The following is a 23,462-nucleotide window of genomic DNA, read 5'->3' as shown; positions in this document are numbered from 1 at the left end:
AGGACGTTATTATCAAATAAGAAATGTCCCTTGTAAAAAATTCGTCTGCTCTGTTCTATTTTTGCCCTAATTTATAAATTGTACTTCCGGTGAATTCATGGGGGTACGTGGCTTGGAAATTTAAACAGAAATTCGGTGTTTGCTTCAAAATGCCGCGACAGGGAGAGTTGATGGATAAAGCAGAAGACGTTGCTGATCAGGTATACGCAGAAAATCATTGTCATTGTATATATTATCTCATAATATAACAATGAGAGCAAATCGGCTTCTTTTTTTCGACAAGATTCGTTTCATTAATACAAGTATATGTTTAGCTAGACGGAGTCTATGTATAATCAAGCTGGTCTATGATGAAATTGGCTCAAGTTGCTATAAAATATACAATGCTTTCTATGTATTACGACGGACCTTGGTTGACAAAACAAATGAGCTGCTAACACTGTCACTCTAGTAAATCATTTGTAACATAAGAACATTATGTTGTCCAACACCTTTACTCATCCAGCTTTCGCTGATCTCACATTTGTTTGACCATGTACATGTTCTATAGTTTTTTTTCCCTGGTTGAAACTGCAAGCATATGTATATGTACATGTATATATGAATGATAACCAGTCATTGTAAGGTGATTAACACAATCAAAATGATTTACATTGATATATATATATATATTATGATTTGACAACCTGAAACCTGGAATTCTTCCAATAAAAATAGTTGATGTACACAATGTATTAAAAACCCAAACCAGTAAACCACTTTCACATTCTTTTCCATTCTGGAAAAAGTCTTGTATAGATGACTTTCACATTCACCATTTATGTCAAATCTGGTAGAAACATTTGTATACTAGACAAAGAAGGGATATCCGGATTGAAGGCTGCAAGAACAGTAATAGTAATGTGGAAATATGTTACAGAGCATAACATATCTGCAGTTCTTAGATAATATACAAATGTATGCATCATTTAAAATCATTTGTAGTAATCAAATAAAGTTTCTGTTCCCGTCGCTCCCATTGTCACCCGGTCTGACGCCTGCTGACCACAGTCGACTGATGTATTTCAGTGGTATTTTTAGCCTGATTAAGACGGGTGCTTCATCATTTTGTTTATTAGTAGAATCATGAATCTGACAAATGATGTTAATTGCAGTCTAAACAGGCAAGAGAAAGTTCTTTTGACCGGTAAATAATCATGTAAAAGTAATCAGCAATGATGATTGACTAGTAGTAAATTGATCCCGATTAGATATATCACAATTTTATGGACAGCCAGTCATTTAACAATAATTAATTTTGATTGCGCAATTATTAAGACAAATACTGTCAATTTAACAAGCTTAAATTGTGTTGGACCACTTGTGTAAACAATTTAGTAGAAAATTACACATTTCAGGGCCTAACCTAGAGGAAGAAATGAGCAAAAACCAATCTCCATGTTTGTGCTCACTTCTCCCATTTGTCTTGGACAGGGAGAAGTTTGTGTAATAGATTACATAGACAAAAATGTCAATATTGTTATTTTTCAAACAAATTTACTAATACTTTTCCATCTTCAATGTGTAGATTAAGCCCTGACATTGTTTATCAAATTGTCAGTTACCTCCCTTACAATTTTCAAATTTTCTTTATTTTTAACAGTACAGTATATTTGCCAAAAGTTTTGTTTTCAATAGTTTCAGAAAATACTATTCCTTTCAATTAATTTTGGTTCAGGAAATTTGGTAGGAGGAATCTCGATCATTTGCTGCAAACTTCAAATCTGATATCCTTTCTTAATCTTTGTCCCACCAGATTGGACATAAATGTGGAATGAAAAAGTCGTCTGTTGATCCATTCTGAACTTGGTCTGACCTGTCAGATATTCAGTTGTAACATTGCTTATTAATTCATTTAAGCGTGAACTCAGTATTCCTTGTATTAGATTTAATCATAATGTACATGTGTACATGGACATTTATATTTTTGTGTTTTGTCTATTTATTATGTCTAGTTATTTTCCGAATGAATATTACCAGATTGATTAAACAATGACAGGCTGATATTATGAGAGTTATCACCCTTGAAAATTGATATTAAGTGATTTACACCTACAATGTACATGTATATTTTATGTGTCCTAGTGGATTCAGATGAAATTTATTCCAAATGTTACAGCTTATGAATCTCTCTTGGTATGGGCAATGGAACATTGTGCTTAGTTTTATTTGTTATTTTGCAGGTTTTAAGAAAGAGCAAACACATACTGCCTCATGTTGCCAGATTTTGTTTGATTAGCACCTTTCTAGAGGATGGAATTAGAATGTGGACCCAGTGGGGTGAACAGAGGGACTACATGAACTCAACATGGGGTTGTGGTTGGTTTCTTGCAACACTGTTTGTTTTGGTTAATTTAATAGGCCAGTTAGGAGGATGTGTAATGGTTCTCAGTAGACAGAAAGTCCCAATAGCATGTGGTGTCTTGTTCAGTATCATTGGTTTACAGGTGAGATAGGACCTCAGCATGTAAATATTGTATTTTTTTTTAACAGAATTTACTAAAACTTCTCCTTGTCATCAATGTATAGATTAGGCATTGGCTATTAATAAGGAATTGAAGGGATATAAAATAAACTCATGTCTTCTAGTTTGGCAGTGATTCAATTTATTGATTTTAAAATAAGCCATTTTTTTTAATATCTTCAAATTTTCAATAGGACATTCATGAACATTTTTGATAAAACACTTTGATTTTAATTGGGTGCAACATATTAAGCTGGAATGTGATTATGGCACATAGCCTCCTGGTATCCCAATCAAAATATCAAAAGCTGTATATTTTGTGTTAAGAATATTAATACATGAATATAGTTCCATCATTTATTTTTTTTAAATTAAGCTTTCACTTCTATATCATTTTCTGGTGCAGCACATGTTATATGTCCATGTGTACATTGTACATGTATGCTATTTCTCACAGATGTTGTTTTCTGTTAGTCTTAAAGGATTTCTGCTTTTGTACACCCATTATGATATACTGATTTGCAATTTGCTTTCATTGAAGATTCTTTCTTTTGTTTTTCATTGAATTTAGATTTTTTTGTTAATTTTAGGGAACTTAAAACAGGAAAAATGTCTAAATATTTTCACTTATTGCAATGTCACCTCTTCTGTATTTTTTTTGTATAATGTAATCCATCTCCCAAAAATGACAATAAACTTTAGTGCTGGAACCTGTAAGAATCAGGCAAAATTCAAAAATAATGAATCATGCTCAGAAAGAAAAAATACACACATGCAAATTTAACAGTTGGGGTACTAAGTTCATGGTCTTTTTAAGAACTGACAGTTTGTCATCTTAGATGCAGAAAAGTGGGTTCTAAGTTACAATACAATGTTAGGTGAAAAGTGACTTATCTCCCTTTGATGATGATTCATGTAGTTTATACCACAATTCATGGACACTTAAAAAAGAAATGAATGCCATTTCTGCATTTCAGATAACATTTTGAATAAGATTTCTTGGAAGGACTTGTGTGTTTTTTCCTCCATGACTCACCCACTGCCTGATTCTTACAGAGAATAGCGCTTTTGATATGTACATGTATAACTAGATTGAATTCTTGTAATATGTAAATACATTAAATATTTGGTTTGAATTTATAATTACAAGTTGTAAATGATAAAGAAATCAATTTCTTATGTGATTTCAATTACTTAAATAGTTGCTAGTCCATTTGTCCGGGAACGACAGCCAGTGTACTTGCATTTTGTAATTGGTAATGACAAAAAATAATATCTTATATTTAGCATTACAATTTTATTTCTTCGTGAATTGCAGTGGTTTCGTTAACTTCAATTTACCTCCAAATACTGGCTGTCCCCCCCCAAAAAAAATCTGTAAATTATACAGTATTCCCAAAAATCACAGTTTGCCCTGGCTTACTTCCCCTATTTAACAGGAAGGGCATATTTGAAAAAGAGTAACAATATTACTGGTTTGGTAAACTTTCTTAGCATATTATTCCTTTATTTTGCAGACAATAGCTTATAGCATACTTTGGGACCTTAAGTTTCTCCTCAGGTTTGTATTAAGTTAAATACTGTAAAAGTACAATTGTTCATAGGGCACCAATTTTCGTGGTTTTCGTGGGAAGACCAAACCATGAAATGTGGTTCTCAACGAAAAGGATATTTTCTTTGATGTGTATAATGAAAACCTCAAAACCACGAATTCATGAATCCATGAACTTGTGTTCAAAGTACGTACACAGTAGTGTGGTACACAATTTTGTATGTACTTATTTGAAAAAAAATGAGATAAATGAAAAACAACCTTAACACGTACAAGATGCATTTCACAATTGGTCTTGTCTTTTGGTATTAGGGAAAATATTGAGTATCTTTTAAATTCTGTTACAAAGTTACATTAAAAAATTTTCAAGAATCTTTCTTGCTCATGAACAGTTTTGTTTTCCTTTTTCTTATGATTTGGTTGACATAAATAATGCAGCAAAAGATTTTGTTGTGAATATAGTTACAGACATGATTTCTTTTCCATTTTAAGATGCAATTTGACTAATTTCAATCAGGAGTTTACTGTTAGGGCACTTCTTTTTTTTATAACAATCAACACAATGTTTTGTTAACTGAATAAAATCGTCTTTTCTGCTCAAATTGCTCAACATGAAAAACCTACTGTTCATCTTGCTCATGTTTGAATATTGCTTTTCTTTGTGGTACTGTATGTTTTTTTATTCACAGGAATCTGGCTTTGGTTGGTGGAGTTGTCCTTCTTTTGGCAGAAGATAAAGCAGAAGGAAAGAGCTTGTTTGCTGGTCTACCATCATTGGGTGAGAACAACCCAAAACAGTACATGCAGCTCAGTGGAAGAATCCTTCTAGTTCTGATGTTTCTCACATTATTACGATTTGATTTTGACTTTTTTCAGATCATTCAGAATTTAGTAGGCACAGCACTTATCATATGTATAGCAGTAGGTTACAAAACCAAGTTATCTGCCCTTGTTTTAGTTGCTTGGTTAACATGCATTAATGTGTATTTCAATGCATTCTGGAATATTCCATCATACAAGCCAATGAGAGACTTTTTGAAGTATGATTTCTTCCAAACTCTGTCTGTTATTGGAGGACTTCTTCTAGTCGTTGCTTATGGGCCAGGTGGTGTCAGTATGGATGAGCACAAAAAGAAATGGTAAATTGAAAGACAGCATTAGGAATTAGTGAACTAAAATTACATTTTTTATGAAGTCAGAATGACATGTGTAGGCTTACTTGTAACTGTTCATTGGTTTGACCTCTTAGGCTGTAATTCAGTAGTCTTTTGAAAGCGTTTGTTTCTAAAAGAAATTTACATAATCGTGCATGTACAAAAAAAAATCAATCATAAAAAGCATCCATTTATTCATTTTTTCCTTTTTTATTTACATGTATTTAGAAAAGGCATTAAATTGAGAGATTATACTTTTAAAATTAAATTTTTAAAAACTTCTATTCATACATATTATGGATGAATCAGACAAAGCTGTAGACTGATAATAATTTATAGATAAATATTGTACTTGTTTTCAACAAAAGACTATAAATTTTGTTGATGTGTTAAATTTTAATTTCATATGAGGAATACATGTGTACTATATTGAGTATTCAATCACAATGATAAGAAGTACAGTGTACCTAAATATAAAATATTTTTAATGTATGAACATGTATTATAGGCCTATTTTTTAGGATGAATTTGTTGGTTTTTGAAAGTTATAAACATTACCATATTTCCAAGAAACTTTCACACAAAGTGTTGGTTATGGCTTGACTCTGAATACCAAAATAAACATATATATAGAGATCATGTTTCTGACAAATTGAATATTTAACCTAAATTCCTGATGCATTTACACGTAAATAACATCCAAGGCTTGAAGAAATTAAGTATTTCTTGTTGAGTACAATGTATACTACAACAAGAAATGAGCTTTTTTTCATTTGTGCTTGTTATGAAAGAAGTGAATGAAATTTTGGTTATGTAGTTTATTCTCATTTAAAATTCTGCGTAATTGTTGATTACATGTGTTAAATGTTGATATTTTTTACCTACTTGTAGCATGTAGTCACTATGTTGTTATACATTTCTTTGTAGTTATATTGTAGATGGAAAATTTTCTGGAAATGACTCAATATTTTATTCATACCAAAACATAATGTTACTCCATGCATGGCTCACAATCCTGGTGTATACTCAAAGCTGGGTTCTTTGAGATACGTCATCCTAAATATTGTTTAACTATATAATTTTCAAACATGCTAAGTATATTAACAGATTTTATAATGAGTGAAAGTTGAATATCACAAAATGTCAACTCGAGTTATTTAATTTCTGCATCATAACAAACAAGCCTCAGCTAATTTGTTGTGATGTTCAATTTGAATAACGGGAGTTGATATTTTGCAGTATTCAAATTTCATGTGTTACAAAACTTTTTTCTCTATGATTTCTCTGGAATACTTGGCCCTGTGATATTCAGCATCTGCCATTGCTGAAATTTTAGCAATTGTCTATCTATGTCGCACCATTTATTACGGGGGATGGGAGGGGACATAAATAATGACCCAACGTCACATTCAGCCAATCGATTTTATTGACAATGTGTCAACTTAACTCACAACAACAAATTTTTCAGGTCACTAGTTCATATCACATCATCCCTAGTTGTCAGATAAATAGATAAAACGACCAAATAATAGAGAAATTTTAATTAATTTTTAAAGCAAATTATATTTATAATTATCTGGGTCTGTCAAACAGGCTTTGACTAGTGATGTTTAAGGAGAACATTTCTGACAGATATATCATAATTAAGAGGAAAATTAATGTAAGAAATACTTTAAAAAAAACTTCATTTTCTACTTAAATTGGATGTAAAGCCATACGAAGTAGCTATGAAAACTATATAATTCTAAAATTTATAGTTGCCTGCAATGTCTGTGGATAAAGCTTTTGCTTTTTTTTAAGTATCAAATTTGTACTGCATTCAATGATACTGAAAAGCAGATGGTTGTGTTTTTAGTATTGCTAATAACTGGTATAGAATGGAAAAAGATTTTTTTGTTCTCTTTCAGTACCCTGAATTTTAATTTATAAGGTAATCAAATTGCCAACTCTAAATTCATTTGCTGGCAATTATTGGTTATTGTCCAACATTTATAGACATCTTCTATTTCAAATAGAAAATATAAGTAAATATATTTTGTAGGGTCAAGTATCTCGTTGATTAGTCGTACCAGTAAATTGTTTTAGAATGTTAAAAGAATTATTTAAAAAGCCAGTGTGATAGTAGTAAAGTAGAATTATCAACAGGTGTGAAGGAGTTTATTTTGTCAATCAGTTTGATATGCATGGTGATAGGTTCTTTTGTTTCCTTTGTTTAATATTATCTATTTGTTGTTATTTCCAATGAAGATTCAACTTCACCTGTTATACTTAAAAGTACTGCTTAAAATCTGACTGTCTTATTTGATACTTCATATCTTTCTAAGATTCAACTTAAATATAAATACGGGTGAATAGTTGCATAATTGATTGCAGAATTCTCTTTTGAATTAAATTAATAAATCAAAAGATAAATAAATTATCTCCCAAATTTAAAGCTGCCATAGTTGTAAAATAAATTTGCTTGTCCACTTGTATTCTACTTTTTGTTTCGTTTTGCCAAAGATTGCATACTTTGTGTTAGAATTAAGTATTGGTGCTTTTTTGTGTAATAACCAATTTGTTCATTGTTTCATTTTAAACTTTAGAAGATGTTTGTTTGTGCCACCTTACCTTTTGTTTATACATATGACACAGACTTAACCCATTTCTCGTTATTATAATGCATGTTTTGAAAGTGCTGTATAAATGCAATTATTAAAAGGTGAATGAAATGTTCTTCTACTATTTGCAAAAGTACGCTAAAATAATTTTCTTTTTGGGTCAAGCATTTACAATCTTCCTTACCTTAATGCAGACTTTCCACTGCTCACAGTTGTTCCATAATCACTGTTTTGGCACTGTCCACTAATAACTCCAAGGGGTTTGATCTGATCAGGCTCAGCCAGTAAACATCTAGCACTTCCAGTGCTCTTCTCTCTACCTCCATATCCAGCCAGACGCTTTCAGAAGCAACCAAGACTACTAAATGTTAGTCAAGACACCACAACAATACCCACGAAGTTTGGTAAACAAAGCCTCTATAGCCCACCTTTCAGGGAAATGCTGTTACTAGTTATTTAAGAGTAATTGTTCCTTAATTAACACGAAAATATAGACTGAGTGAGTGTTGGACCTCTTCTTTGATAATTACAATGTTATTTTCAATGTGATTAATATTAATAGTAGCATTAATAAAACCTGTACTGCTACAACACTCTCGAAAGAAGCGATAGTGGAAAACCATAAAGCTGTGCTATCTTGTTCTCTTTACTACCGAAGACGGTGATAGTGATCTACCGTCTATTCACTGGATTCCTAAACCCCACAAGAATCCTTACAGACAACGCCACATAGCTGGATCTGCAGAACGTACCACCAAACCTCTTTAAAAAACTTAAACTTCTATAATTGGCTGTCAAAGAGTCTCCAGTCTTACCACGGTACTTGTTACTCCCGTAGTGGTATTTAAAGTGGATCCTGAAAAATTCGAAAGATCTTCTGGAAACCCTCAATTCAAGGTTATTATCAGAATGCGATAGCATTAAAACCTATGATTGTTTGAACTCTATAATTTTGTTCCTCATACTCAGTTGAAATTTCGACTCAAAAACATGCATCGTTGTTATATAAAAAAGACTACACCTAGATACAAGTATAGAGATTCCTCATGCTTTGTAAAGACAATTTAAAATCATCTTTCAAACATACCGAAGAAGATATTTACAAAATGCTGGCATATTTGATCGACAACGTTTTTCAACAAACTGTTGGCATTCCAATGGGAGCAAATTGTGCTCCTCTACGTGCTGACCTATTCCTTCACTCTTATGAGGCTGACTTTATAGCTGATCTGATCAAAAAGAAGGAACTGAATGGAGTGCGAGTTGCTCATTTACTTTTGTTACTTTGTAGGTATTATTTTGGTTATTTTTTGTTCTTTGTTGTGTGTGTCTGTTTTCCATGTCTGGTCTTTGTCCCTGGATTACATTCTTTTGATTTTCGCTAGAATCTTTGTTCCCTTGATTATAGTTTGACCAACATGTGATCGGTATACGTTCAAGCTTAAAACTGTTTACAGGAAATGTTAGCATAGCATTCGATGTGACCTGTATTTTCTAATTACGGCTTGATTTTCATTGCCCATAAAGTAACAAACCTGTTCTGATAACTGAATTTATGGAAGTGTGTTGCGTGAAAAGATCTGATCTTTCTGTTACACAAGGCGAAGTTATATCAGTGTGAAGGAAAGTCTTTAAAATAAGATGTTAAATCCAATTATAAAAGAAACTAATTACAACATGCTTGTAAGTATATGAATATAAGAACTAGTAGAATCACATATATGTGCGAGACCGAGTTTGCAGGCTATGACTAGCTGGGCAAAAGATATACGAGTGAATGAAAAAAGGAACTCATTGTTTTAAAAATGCGAATTTAAAGGGCACAAAACGTGTATAATGATATTTCCTATCCTCTCTCTTTCGTTTTCAGTGTTTTCGTAAATGAATCCGAATCCCTTTCAGAAGACATTTTTGTCTTGTAAATGTTTGGTTTATACTCACATAGTTTCCAAATGCATTAAAAGAGACTGGTTTTAAAGAATATTTTGCTAATTTTGTGTTCAGTTTAGACAAGTTTACCTGTAATACATTAAAAGTAAAAGTCGTTTAGAAGCCAATCAGCTATTATGCCGAAATAACTCAAACCTTATTGCCTGAGTAATCACGGAAACCAAGGTTATAGGGTAATCAAAAGAATGTAATCCAGGGACAAAGATCAGACATGGAAAACAGATATACACAACAAAGAACATAAAGTAGATAAAATTATACATACAAAATAACAAAATCAAATGAGCAACTCGGACTCCACTAAAAACTGGGAGCATGGACCAGGTGCACCGGTAGGGTAAGCGTCCTCTGTTTTTTCTAGAAACACCCACCGAGTTGCTCATAAAAAGTCAAGTCCGGGGTAGACAAACGAGGAAAGGAAAACTGACCCGTTGAATAAATCAGTTTTCATGGTGCAGATGGATACACCATAATGACCCACGAGTTCATGATGACGACTATAAAACTCCTGTAGTGACGACTTCAATCTTGTAGCAACATAACCCTGTTCCAGAAGCCTATTTGTTAGAGTTTTAGCGCGATACAAAAAATCTGTGTAGTTTCGACAAGCTCTTGTATAACGTGTGAGTTGTGATATGAACACTCTATACGCTACGCAGGTGAGGAAGGGATGTTGCCACAGATGAAAGGAAAGTTGACAATTCTGAATGAAAAGTCATCACGTTTGTCGTAAAGTTTGGTCAATAGTTTTCCTTTACCATCGATTTCTGAGTGTAGGTCAAGTTATGAGGCTGACTTCACAGTGTCTGTAGTATCCTTTATCTCAAGTTCTTTGGGGTAGATGCGATGTATCAAATACCCGGAATTGGGATTGTTTAAAGATAATACGTCATCTATATAGCGGAAACTGAGATAGAAGGATCTAGCCAAACGATATTCTTTCTTTCGGATCAGATCAGCTATAAAGTCAGCCTCATAAGAGTGAAGGAATAGGTCAGCAAGTAAAGGAGCACAATTTGTTCCCATTGGAATGCCGACCATTTGTTGAAAACACACGTACACCACACTGGACAAATATGGTGTCGATTAAAAATTCAAGCATTTTGTAAACATCTTCCTGTGTATATTTGGAAGATGATTTGGAATTATTTCTTACAAAGTATGAGGAATATCTACCAAGAACTATATATTTGTATTTAGGTGTACCATCTTTTTTGGAAAAACAACGATGTATAATGTTTTTAAGTCGTGATTTTAACTGGGTATAGGGAATAGAAGTATACAGTGTTGAAAAATCATAGGTTTTAATGCTATTTTATTCAGATAATAGTCTTGAACTGATTGTCTCCAAAAGATCTTTCGAATTTTCAGGATGCACATTGAATTAATACCACTACGGGAGTAACAAGTGTTGTAGTAGGACTGCAGACCACTTTGACAGTTGTGCGTATAGAAGTTAAAAGTTTTGAAAGAGGTTTGGTGGTACATTTTGCAGATCCAGCTATGAAAGTGTTACTAGCCTAGGTACTCCATAATATCTCTGTATTACCCCTATTCTAAGGAACACCATATAAAAGGTTTCAAATCAGCTGGAGCTTCCAGAACATTGCTTCATAAGTTAGAATGTTTCTTTTACTGTTTAGCAATAGAAAGCAAAAAATATTTCAACGTGTCATAGTTTTCCTTTCCTCTCTCGACTACCTCGGACATGACTTTTTATAAGCAACTCGGCGGGTGTTTCTAGAAAAGCAGAGGACGCTTGCCCTACCGGTGCACCTGGTCAATGCTCCGAGTTTTTAGTGGAGTCCGAGTTGCTTATTTGCTTTTGTTACTTTGTATGTATGATTTTAGTTACTTCATGCTCTTTGTTGTTTATGTTTGATTTCCATGTCTGGTCTTTGTCCCTGGATTACATTCTTTTGATTACCGCTATAACCTTGGTTCCCTTGGTTACTCTTTGATGAGTAAAATCATATTTTAGAGTTATTGCTCCTTGATTTACCAAAAGTGTCTGTAAAGATGTTTTTGTACTGTTCGATCGTTTCCATTAGAATTACAATATGATAAACATTTATTTATTTAGTTGAGGTATATGTTAACAAGGCATACAGCTGAGCAAAAGGGTTTTCCGAATTTGTATTATTGATGTTGGTAGTATCTTTTAGTTGTAAGTGTAATAACTTCTGATTGCTACGACACAAAGCATCTTCGAGAAAGCCAATCAAATGAAAATACCATATATGATGACAACAAAAAGACGTACTAATTAAACTATCAAATTCTCGCTTTTGATATATCACTCCTCACAAAAATAATCTGCATTTAAAATAGATCAAGTCAACCGATCGGGTAAGCGAGCTTTGTTCACTTTTCTTTTTTTTCCTTTTGGTTGGGTCAGCCTTTTGAAATGTGGCAACGATGTATTTTCTGTATGTTAATAGCAAAAACAAGAGATATTCTTTGTTTCAAGTGTCTTATTCTGCTGTACATATATAATTGAATATACTTAATATGATATGACCGTTTTCCTTGACTTTAATTCAGAATCTTTATATTTCACACATGCACCGACAAACCATGCATACATTCTCCTTTGTTTAAATAATCCAACTGCAAAAGGATGATCTTTTTGATTTGAATTTAAAATGCAATGTACTGATTGCTTCAAACATAAAAATTAGACTTTTATTGGACATTTTTTAAAACTTGAAACTTCATTGCATTAAATTGAAGCACATATTCTTATCAACAAATTTCCGGAGTTATTGCAAGCTCTATGCTATGTAGTATAGATTAAACTTCAATATCAAAGAAGTACTTTATTTAATACCTTCTAGTCTAGAGTAATTTGTTTGATTATTGTTATTTTTATATTTATTATCAACTACCACTTATTGCTTTTAAGGGCCGATTAGATTTTTTATGATCTTAAAATCATTCACTTTGGAAATTGCAATGTTGAAATTAAAAAAATCCCTTCTTGTACTATTTTTTTTATAGATTTTACTTTAATCTTTGATTAACTAATTCCACCAGTTCCACGAAAGCAATCTGGTAGTTCCATGCATTATTGGGAAAGGGAATTTCGCAACAAGTGGCAAGCTAATCCTTAATGATGTTGACGGAGTTTTATCAATAACTGGTTATAATTATTTTTTGCAGCTCTTACAGTGGCTATCGGTATTTTGTTACTTCCAGGTCATTGATAGTTCGACAGCGGGAAAATGGATTTGTAGAATTGGATGAATTCATTTCACAATTATCAATTGATTAATTTAATTCAAAATGTGCTGAGAATTACAAAAATGAATATGAATGCATGGATTCCTATATTCTTTTATATTTCAATTTGGATAAATTTAATTTTTTGTCTGAAGAGTAAGAATTTGACAATTGGAGGAATTTTTCCAATGTCTGGTAGTTGGGCAGGAGGACAGGGATGTTTACCTGCTGTCGAAATGGCTTTAGAGGATGTCAACAAAAATATGGAAATATTGCCGGACTTCCATCTAAACATGGAACCTAAGGACAGCAAGGTAGGAAATTATAGTATTTTATCTAAAAGTTTGCTCGGAGATATGAACTTTTATTTTGATTTTATACATACTTTTCCCCAACATACTTTTTCTAAACAAATCAAATTATTTTGTAGATATAGAATTAATATACTTTTTTTCTAATACCTGTCCCGGTTCATTCTAGTTGTGTGGTACTTAAAAGTACGTATATAAATGGTGCATATCCGTATATAGTGAGCCATTCTAATACAAATGTTATATTTAGAACAATGAGGTGAAATATTGACAAAATATATAAACTGTTCTTTAAAAAGCTATTTTATAGCCAACTGGATCCAAATAATGAATAAATTTCATTTTCAAGTGTCATGTTCGTCAGATATTTTGCATTAAGTAAATGTGTAAATACTGTTTCAAATATATCTCACTGCAGATAATTGGAAATGAATATTCCATGATCAAATTTTATTAAAATACATCTATTCGACTAAAGGGGAGAGCTGTAACGCAAAATGACATCTTCTTTGTCATAAACGTCACATTTTGAAAATTACCTTTGCATTCCTATTTTGAAATAGATGCACTTTATTAATGCAAGTTACCACAACAGAAGCAGTCAGACCTGAGATCATTAGTGTAGCTACCGCTGACATCCTTATCTTTGTTAATTTACCCCTAAGCTTTTTTGTTTAATCAACTGTAAAAATATCATATGGATTTAGAGAGTTGGGCTTGGTAAGGGTTGACCTAAACATTGTTTAATAAATCTATCGTATATCAATTCTCATTTTAGAAGATACTTCTTTGATATTTGTTATGAAACGGACTGAAAAAAAGAAAAGAAAAATGTGATTTTTATTTTTTAATTTATTGCATTTGTTTTAGTTTTCCTAACTGTATGTTCCTTTCAATGACTTATCAGCAAGGTGGCGAACAAGGTACCTTACTTGTGAGTTGCAGTCTTCAGTGGATAACAGCTTAATTATAACATAGAATATTACATCACACGGATAGTTTTGATTTGTCCCTTGTACGATTAGTTATTGAACCAGGCTTTGTTCTTCCCGAAAGATATATCTGGTTCGATTTCGTAAAAAACATTTGAATTGAATTGTTCTTGGAATCCTTGATTTTTTATATCAATTCAAATTTCAAGCCTTCTGATTGGTCGAAATTTAAGTCAAGGTAGAATTTTATTATTTTTTTTCAAAGCAATTTTTTATAACTATTCGACGGATATGTTCTGTGGGACAAAGTGATGAATAAACCAATGCAAACCAAAAAAAATGATTTTACACTTTCGCTGCAATTTCATTTCCATAACGAGAAATAAAAATAGTTTCAAATACGTTAATTTAAAAACAAGATGACCAAAAAAGCAGTCGAAATTACATTACTAAACAAGTAACAAAGATTTCTATTGAATTAAGAATCAAATACTGTGCGTTAATGGAGCAACCTATTCTCGTTATTAGATTGTAGCTGGAAAATGTGGTCTTTATGACAAATCAAATAATCTGTTTATCCTGTATTTCTACATTATTGTTATTTAGATAGAAGCTTTATGACAAAGAATTAAGCCAAAACTTTTTCCCTTAGGAAAATCTTCAAAGTGTCAATAGCGGTCGAATTATTGAAGCAGAATACATGCATATAATAACACAATAATAATTCATCCGTTTCGCTGTTGGAGAGGGAAAATCGTTTCAAAAAAATAAACTATGATTATTCTTCTGTATTTTTCATCTGAATAGTGTACAATGAAATGTCTCCGTACAAAAAGGCAATCATCTTTCGAAAATTGACGTTTACCCTTATCGTCAAATTTATTATCGCGTGAAAGGTATTAACATACTTGCTTGATTTCACCTTCTTCAAAATATTTAACAAAACCAGAGAGTATAAAAATTGTTTGTTGGAATATACAGAGTCTACATTTGAATTTTTTCCAATTAATTACAAATTTTAACTACAGACTTTATTTGTACAATTTTTCCGCTACAGACAATTGGATGAGCCACAATATTATACCAAACTAGAAAATTTCATGTTATGTATTAAGACTTTGGAACAGACAACGATCATCGGGATAACCAGCGTGACTGGCTGAACTTAATGGAATACCAAAGTTTTAAACAAATAAGCTAAAAGGGTTAATCTACAAGTCAAATTAACGAGTAATTGGTCAAGTTTTACATCCCAAGGTTTTAGACTTGATGCTTTTTATATATAATGGAACTTAGAAGTGTAAGGATACGTATAAAAGTGGAATCAAAGATACGCTATTACATGAGTGCTGATTGGATAAAATAAAGAACGACATTCTTATCAGAAATCAAAGAAAAAAAACAAGCACAAGCACGTACCTGCGTTTCATCAGAAACCGTACATAACAGAAAGGCGTCTACAAATTCAACCAATAATGGGAAATTGAAGTCTTATTGAGAGTCTTTCATCAAGAAGTATTTTTTTATTGTCGTTTTGTCCTGAATCCAAAAAAATCGAACCATCGGTTACTAGAACTTCATTTTCAATTTCTCAACCTTATAACACGAGGTACCCAGTCTGGTTGCTAGAGTTTTCAAAGTGCAGTTTAGTCACGCAGATTGTAAAAAATTCACACCAAGAACAAAACGTACATCACTAAAGAACCACACAATTTATCCAAATTAAAAAAAAACTAAATGAAAAGCACGAACTAAAAACCGGAATGAACTCTGGTATTGTGAGGATTCTAGTATGACAGCAGTCGTGCTGTTCATTGAAATTCATGTCCGATTAGGAGAAAAAAACATCCATGACATGTGTATGTTGCTAATCAAAACTTAAGGTCGATAATAGATACTTAAAAACTAGAATTATTTAGTGTTGCTATTTATTGACGCGATTTTGTCTGGCTGTTATATAACAAATAAATTCAAACCATTACATATCTTTCCTCCCCTTCCCCATTGTCCCATCCCCATTCTGCATAGAATCCCAATTGTATTTTTTAATACATATTTTTTTTTATATGACCAACTTTTTTATACTTTTGTAATTTTTCAACATTTTAAACTACATGTATTGTTTTTAATTTAGGATATAAGTGTTATTTAGAAAAATTGTTTTAATCTTTTTCTCCATTCTTCCAATTTAAAAATTCCTACCCCAATGCGGAATCCAAGCTCCCCATATCTACATATATATAGAGTGAGAAGTTGCTTGTACCAGTGGAAATTCAGAATCAAATATCTTACGAAAGTTTTATTTTCGCGTATTTCTTCGATATTAGATTATTCATTATCGCTTTACATACAGCCTGAAGTTTATTAAGAACATATTCGTATCAATACAAAATCAAACTGCAAAAGGGAAACATAGACACGATAAGTAAGTTAATAAATGGGGAAAAATGATTTACTTAGTAAGTCGGTTGCGAAATATTCGTCGAACTGTTAAAGTAGACAAAGCGCTTAAACTATTTACCAATTTGAGGAAGATGGAAAGGTCACAAACACAAGATCACTCTGTTCGATTAGATTAATAAGATTTATCCTAATGTACCTTAATGGTGCTAGACACTTAGAGATATTAGTTCATTAGCATGTCTGACTTACTCTTCTGACAAACAAACGTTTTTTTCACAAATCAACAAAGAAATAAATCTAAATACAGCATCGTTCCTATATTGACTACAATTCGCGGTTCATTATTTGTTTATATCATTAAATGATACACTACTTAATTACTGTCTTTTTAAAATCAGACAGGCGGTAAATCATGCATGTCAAAAACCCACCAAAACCCTTGACTCACTTCTATTTCCAATTCAGAGGCCAGTCTTTTTCATGAAGTTGTTGCACTTTTCTGGTAAAATTAAATAGATTTTGTATGAAGTTGGTACTTTGCAAAAGTTAGCGATCTTTATTTGGTTGGTTTCAGTGGTAGATCAATGCTTGTTTTTTTCTCCATAATACTGATGAGTATACAAGAAGGGCTATACTTCCGTAAAAATAGGGCTTACATAGATAGAAAATGCATCATTTGTTCGATGGCTTTTGCTGTACCATTAATCATCTCCACCATCGGCAGTGTATAAAAACTATATGGTTTGGTACTTAATTACTCTATCCAAATTAACTAATTGTAATGCAAATAATGTGTAAAATTAAAAAAAAATACGTTTTTCATATCTGTCATAAAAAAAGTTTATTACGTATTTTTCTCAAGCAGAGGTGTAATTACTTTCTATCTATTCAATAAAAATTCCAACAAAACTAATTTTCTTGTCAATATAAAACCCGATATTATATAATACATGACATAATATTCTAGAATAATTTAAGATTTTGTTTATATTTCGTTTATGTTTCAAGAAAATAAATAAGTACCACAAAATCATGTTCCAAATTTTAACGATTTTCAAACTATCAGGTGGAAAATTAAACGCTTAAAATCATAGAATAGAAACAACCATGCACTCAACCAGCAAAACTGCTAGAAAATTAAGATGAAAAATGTCCGAGTGCACCTTTTTGATATGCCCCCCACCACCACCACCAAAAATTGTTATTCGAAAATGTTCAACTTAAAAGATGTTTGTTACATATCACAAATTGATTTGGAACTACATTTTCTACGTTTTCGAAATGTTTGGGCATGTTCTAAAAAGTTATCTTGTCTATACAGAAATGTAATATATTTACCTAATGGTAATTCCAGGAATGTATTCGAATATACATTGATTATTTGCGCGCAAAACCCTAAAACTAGATCATGTAGTGTACCTAGGATACATTAAAATCATTAAGTATAAATATGCCCTAGATTTCAAAGGTTACTAGCATGCATTTGTCGATCGATATGACATGTTAATCTTTTAGATGGAGTGATATTCGATAGTCTTGTCAAATGAACATTAACTTTTTTGTTAAAATATGGCACTTGTAAAGTTATCCCATAGAGCGTATAATAAAGCTTTTTTCCTGAATGCGATCATCAGGCTTCGAATCTTTGTGGTGATTCTTAATGTCAAAAAATATATAATTTGATTTAAATTTTACTAAAACATTTTTTTATAAAAATACCCTCTATTTGTAATCCAAAACAAACAATTCGAAAGATCTTCTGGAAACCCTTAACTCAACATTATTATCAGAATACAATGGCACTAAAACCTATAATGTTTCAATACTCTATACTTCTATTCTACATACTCAGTTAAAATCCCGACTAAAACATCTTTTTTACTCCAAAACAGACAGTACGCCTAGATACAATTATGTAGTTGTTGGTAGAGATTCCTTATACTTTTTTAAAAAATAATTCTAAATCATCTTCCAAATTATACCAAAGATGTTTTAAAAATGCTTGCATTTGTGCACCGGTAGGGTAAGCATCCTCTTTTTTTCTAGAAAAACCCGCCGAGCTACACATAAAATGTCAAGTTCGGGGAAGACGAAATAGGAAAAGCAAACTATGACACGTTGAAAAATCGGTTCTCATGGTGCAGATGGATGCACCGTAACGATCCACGAGTTTATGATGACGACCATTGAACATTCTGTAGTGATGACTTCAATCGTGAAGCAACATTACCCTGTTCCTGAAGCCTAATTGTAAAAGTCTAGCCCGATACAAAAAGTCTGCGTAGTTACGTCAAGCCCTGGCACAGCGTACGAGTTGTGATATGAAAACTCCATACGCAGGTGTAAAAGGTATGTTGCCACAGATAAAAGGCGAGATGACAATACGGAATGAAAAGTCATTTCGCTTGTCGTATAGTTTGGTCAGCAGTTTTCCTATATCATAGATCTATAAGTATAGGTAAAGATATGAGACTACTTCACAATGTCTGTAGTATCTTTTATTTCAAGTTTCAATCTCGCATCTACATTCCTATAGAACATTATCCCACCAATTATCTTCCCTTAAAAGAGGCTATAAACAATTGATGTTTCGTAGATTAATATACATTTATTATGACAAAATATTTTTTGAATGATTTAAACATACCGTTTTCCATTATTTAAAACATTATTAGTTCATTGAAAATATATATGTCTGTATGATTTTGGAAGATGACAGAAAAGAATGCTCAGTTTAATGTGTATGATCTATCATTAATGTTCAGGGATTGATTAAAATATTTATATGTGCTCTATTTACAATATAACTGACATTTTTACCATCTCGTAACCAAAATTACCTACTTGTTTATTCGATTAAGAAATATCAAAATGATTACAAGTACAATATGGAAGAAAGGTAGCGTGATAGTGTATTTTTTTTTTACAACGAAAGCCAAGTGTACTGAGTATTATATCTTTTCAAACTATCCGATCCAGACTAAAGCGTTAGTTTTAAACTAAAACCAAAAAGGAAATTTACAGTAAAACGTACAAATATTTATAATCACTGTCATTATTTTATTTGACTTTTTATTTTTGTTAGAGATAATTGATTCTAATTTCCTTAGACTCCGAAGCGTAGAAATACTTTCGTGATCATTTACATGTCTGACACAGCACGGATACTTTACACCTATTTAGCACTGAATATCATCCGTAAGTAAATCTATCCTTCACATAGTCACGTTTTACATTCCCAATGCTCAATTGAATATGATGCCATATATAATTGATTTATTTATATTCAATATGGTTTCTTATGGCATTATTTTATACATTTTGTTCATATTTTTACTCGTATTCTTCATTCATGGATAGTCTCTTTTTATCACAAAATGATGTACAGTTTATCTATGGCAGTGTTTTATAGCTTTGTAGTTTGTATATAAATATTGATATATACAAAAAATAAATAAGTTAAAGTTGATAACAAGATTTTGTATACTAAATAAGGAAAAAAATCACCCGACTCCAAAATGAATTGTCTCGAAAAAAAACGAGGTAAAATGAATAAATCTTAGCACAGTTGCTGAAGCTTGGCACATTTATTTCGCATGGAAATGATGAATGAGTAAGGTTGCATCGCCTGCTTAACCTTCCGCTATCATTACGGTTAAAACAATATTTTCTTTCTAAAATTATTAAATACTTTTCACCACTTTGTCGTATATATATATATAAAAGATTTGAAATATTTTAAAAATCAAAATTATCTCATTGTTATATAAAGGAAAGTTTAATAATCAATGTTAATTTTTATTTAATTTAAAATCTTTTTTTTTAAAGTATAAACTGAGAGGTATAAAATGATTACCAAGTCATTTTCACATAACAGTTACGAGTATTTAAGCTTTTTTTCACAGACGGATTCAGTTAGATAAAACAGAGACCGATTAATTATTTTTGATTGAAGAAATATGGTCAATTTTCCAAAGCATCATTGGTATTAAACATTCTGGAATGACTTTGTCCTAATGTGAAACAGTCTGCTTTTAGGATGTCTAGAGTGGTAGCTAAACACAATTTCATTTGGATTTCAGACATCCTAAAGAGTATAAAAAACAATTCAAAATAGAGTCAGTAATAATTTGGAAATGTGATACTATAAGATAAGGCATGTATAAAAAATCGCTAAATTGGCCATCAATGCATTGTTCTTATCCTTAGTTATCAATGTTATATGATCGAGTTATGGTTGACTATGTCCCTTGACTATTAAGCAGTAATGAATTCCATTCGTAACTTTGATTTCCTTTACTTTATCCCATGACTATCTTGCTCTTCCAATGAATATCATTCGTAACCTTGGTTTCCTCTGACTTAATCCCGTGACTATCTTGCTATTCTAATGAAAATCATTCGTAACCATGGTTTCTTCTGACGTTATCCCTTGACTATCTTATTATTCTTATGAATATCATTCGTGACCTTGATTTCCTCTGACCATGTCCCATGACTATCTAGTAATAAGCAACAAAATTTAAAATTTGATTCAAAGCTATCCCCACCTTTTTGTGTAACCTCAGAAATCAAAACAACTTGTTTTGGTAACATTGCAATTGATTCCAAACCACTAATAACAAGAAAGCTTCTTGTGATGAGTGTATTTTCCCACACCTTTTCAGAAACTTTGAAATTGACCGAGTGTAAAAGATTTTTTTTTAAATATTGTCCAATTTTATTTTTATTATTTAACCCCATTTTCGAAAAGTTTTCACTTTCTTAGTTTACTATCGTGAGAAACTTGCATCGTATTAAGATGATCCAAAGATAAAAGTAGAAATAATTACTTCCATAATATTTTTACGCATCAGAATCTATTAGGAGTTCATTAAGAGCCCTATATACAGATTTAGTTATCAGTTCAGAAATACAAAAATGGTGTTTCCGTAGAGGGATGTTTCTATATATGGTTTATGATACGCTATAATCCATTATAAATTTATAGGAACTTTACACGAACCTTTACACCTTATTAAAAGAGGATGCATTACAGTTTAAATTTGTGCTATAAAATAATTTTAATAACATCCACTGTTTTGCTCTGTTATTGTCTTTGTTTTTGTTTGTTTTGCTCTGTTTTGAACTGTTTATAAATAAAGTAATTTAAAAACAAACATGAAAATAGTTAAGCTTAACCATGCATGCTACATTTAACAACAATTTATGCATCATCACCGACAGTAGATTTAACATCATAATACCAACATAAAATTCAACTGAAGATAAATGTATTTTTCTTCTTTACTCCCATATACCATACAGCGCTAATAACACTAGCATCATCGCAGATCTTAATATAAACAGAACACACCGAAACGCTCGCATATGGATATTTCAATATACATGGTAAACGTGGTTTCTTTTGATTAAACCATAAATTGTTTTAGAATACCGTTTATGAACAACCGATAGATGAATATTCTAAAGTTTAACAATATCACACATAATTTTTAATTCGTATTTAAAACACTCTACGGAAGACATTTTCAATGATATCATACAATACCAATTTCATTAAGTAAAATTTCAACTAAAAAAGCGAAATGTGTTCAACATTGTACATATACAATATTGCAAGGTTTTTTATGTGTGTTTTCCTCGTGTAATAAACCGTTCACATGCTTTTTTTTAATATATAATTGTTCTTTGATTAAAAACGCTAAACGCTGTGTGTACTGTCTTTTGGAAAGTATCTTTACGATAAATACCACAATCCATCTGACTTTTGCAGAACTCTCAGTGCTATGAATATATTTTTGATCAATACGTTGACTCGACATCTAAGGAAAATGCCAAAGTCAGCAACCGATCCAATATTCAGATAATTAGGAGCCAATCCAGATCGTCATTTGACTGTTTCCATATAGCTTTTGATCTGTTGAACTTGTTATGAGTGCTTCCAGCGATACGTCTTCTAGGGATCTTGGTACAAGAAACAATGTTAATGTTCACTTCAAATCAACACATATGTTTAATAGCCAAAGCTTCAATTATTACAACGCCATACAAAAATTTTGTACCAAAGGGGGATTACCTTGGACACTTTCCATCAAAGTACAGAAACTTTAGGCAAAATCTCTCTCTACGAAAAAGTTGTATTAACAAGCAAATCAAAGGAAGTCGTTCTAAAGAAGTGAAGGAAAATGGATCTTGATGATATTCTATCTTACATTACTTTAAATAAACGTTCATATTTTCAATTTAAATACTGTGAAAACTACAGAGTTCAACTAAATGAACGGTATGATTTATGAGAAGTGATAAAGCCGTTATTGCTTGAAAAATTCAAATATGTCTGCAAAATTGCAATAGTAAGTCGCAAATTGTGTTGTGATATAGTTCCCACTAGTTAAAAAAGTCTTATCGAAGTTGAAAAAAAGGTTTATGACAAAGCTTGATCAGCTGTAAATGAGATTTCCTATAACACCACAATCCTTAAATTAGATTTGGTGATACAATCATCTTTTGTTCCGCATTTAATGGAGGCTTAACACAACTATATTATCCCTTCAATGATATCAGAAACCCAGAATCGTTGCGTGTTAGCATGATTATTAAGTTCTTTCGATACTGAGAGTTTTGTGGTCCTTGTAGAAAAAAAACGTGTTTAAAATTTGTAACGTCTGGTAATTTTGGAACAATATTACAATATGTAAAAATATTATAGGCCTCTTTTTCGGCTAATCGATTTGAAAATCACTACCTTAAGGACACTACATAGGACCACCACGATAAACATATGAATAACATATGTTCCTGATTTACAAATCAATTAATGAAAAACAAGAAA

The 23,462-nt window shown here is 31.7% G+C and overlaps 2 protein-coding genes across 2 annotated transcripts in view; both read left to right on the top strand.

Annotated features, from left to right (window-relative positions):
* The first annotated feature begins 80 nt into the window (after positions 1 to 80).
* LOC148611620 (surfeit locus protein 4-like) lies at positions 81 to 7,920 on the top strand. Its single transcript, XM_088592348.1, has 4 exons — positions 81 to 200; positions 2,223 to 2,486; positions 4,021 to 4,064; positions 4,745 to 7,920. Exons 1-4 carry the CDS (start codon positions 150 to 152, stop codon positions 5,196 to 5,198), a joined length of 813 nt encoding a protein of 270 aa, XP_088448474.1. The 5' UTR covers positions 81 to 149; the 3' UTR covers positions 5,199 to 7,920.
* A 4,961-nt stretch (positions 7,921 to 12,881) lies between these two features.
* Positions 12,882 to 23,462, top strand: part of LOC148611618 (gamma-aminobutyric acid type B receptor subunit 1-like) — a 73,786-nt gene continuing 63,205 nt past the window's right edge. Inside the window, exon 1 of the mRNA XM_088592345.1 lies at positions 12,882 to 13,295. Within this exon, the coding sequence (XP_088448471.1) occupies positions 13,002 to 13,295 (294 nt within the window). The 5' untranslated portion in view covers positions 12,882 to 13,001. The remainder of the gene's footprint in view (positions 13,296 to 23,462) is intronic.

Source organism: Perna viridis, chromosome 7 (genome assembly GCF_037379345.1).
Source record: "Perna viridis isolate PV_CMFRI_1.1 ecotype Kerala chromosome 7, ASM3737934v1, whole genome shotgun sequence".
NCBI lineage: Eukaryota > Metazoa > Mollusca > Bivalvia > Mytilida > Mytilidae > Perna > Perna viridis.
This window is presented reverse-complemented; position numbering and strand designations above follow the sequence as displayed.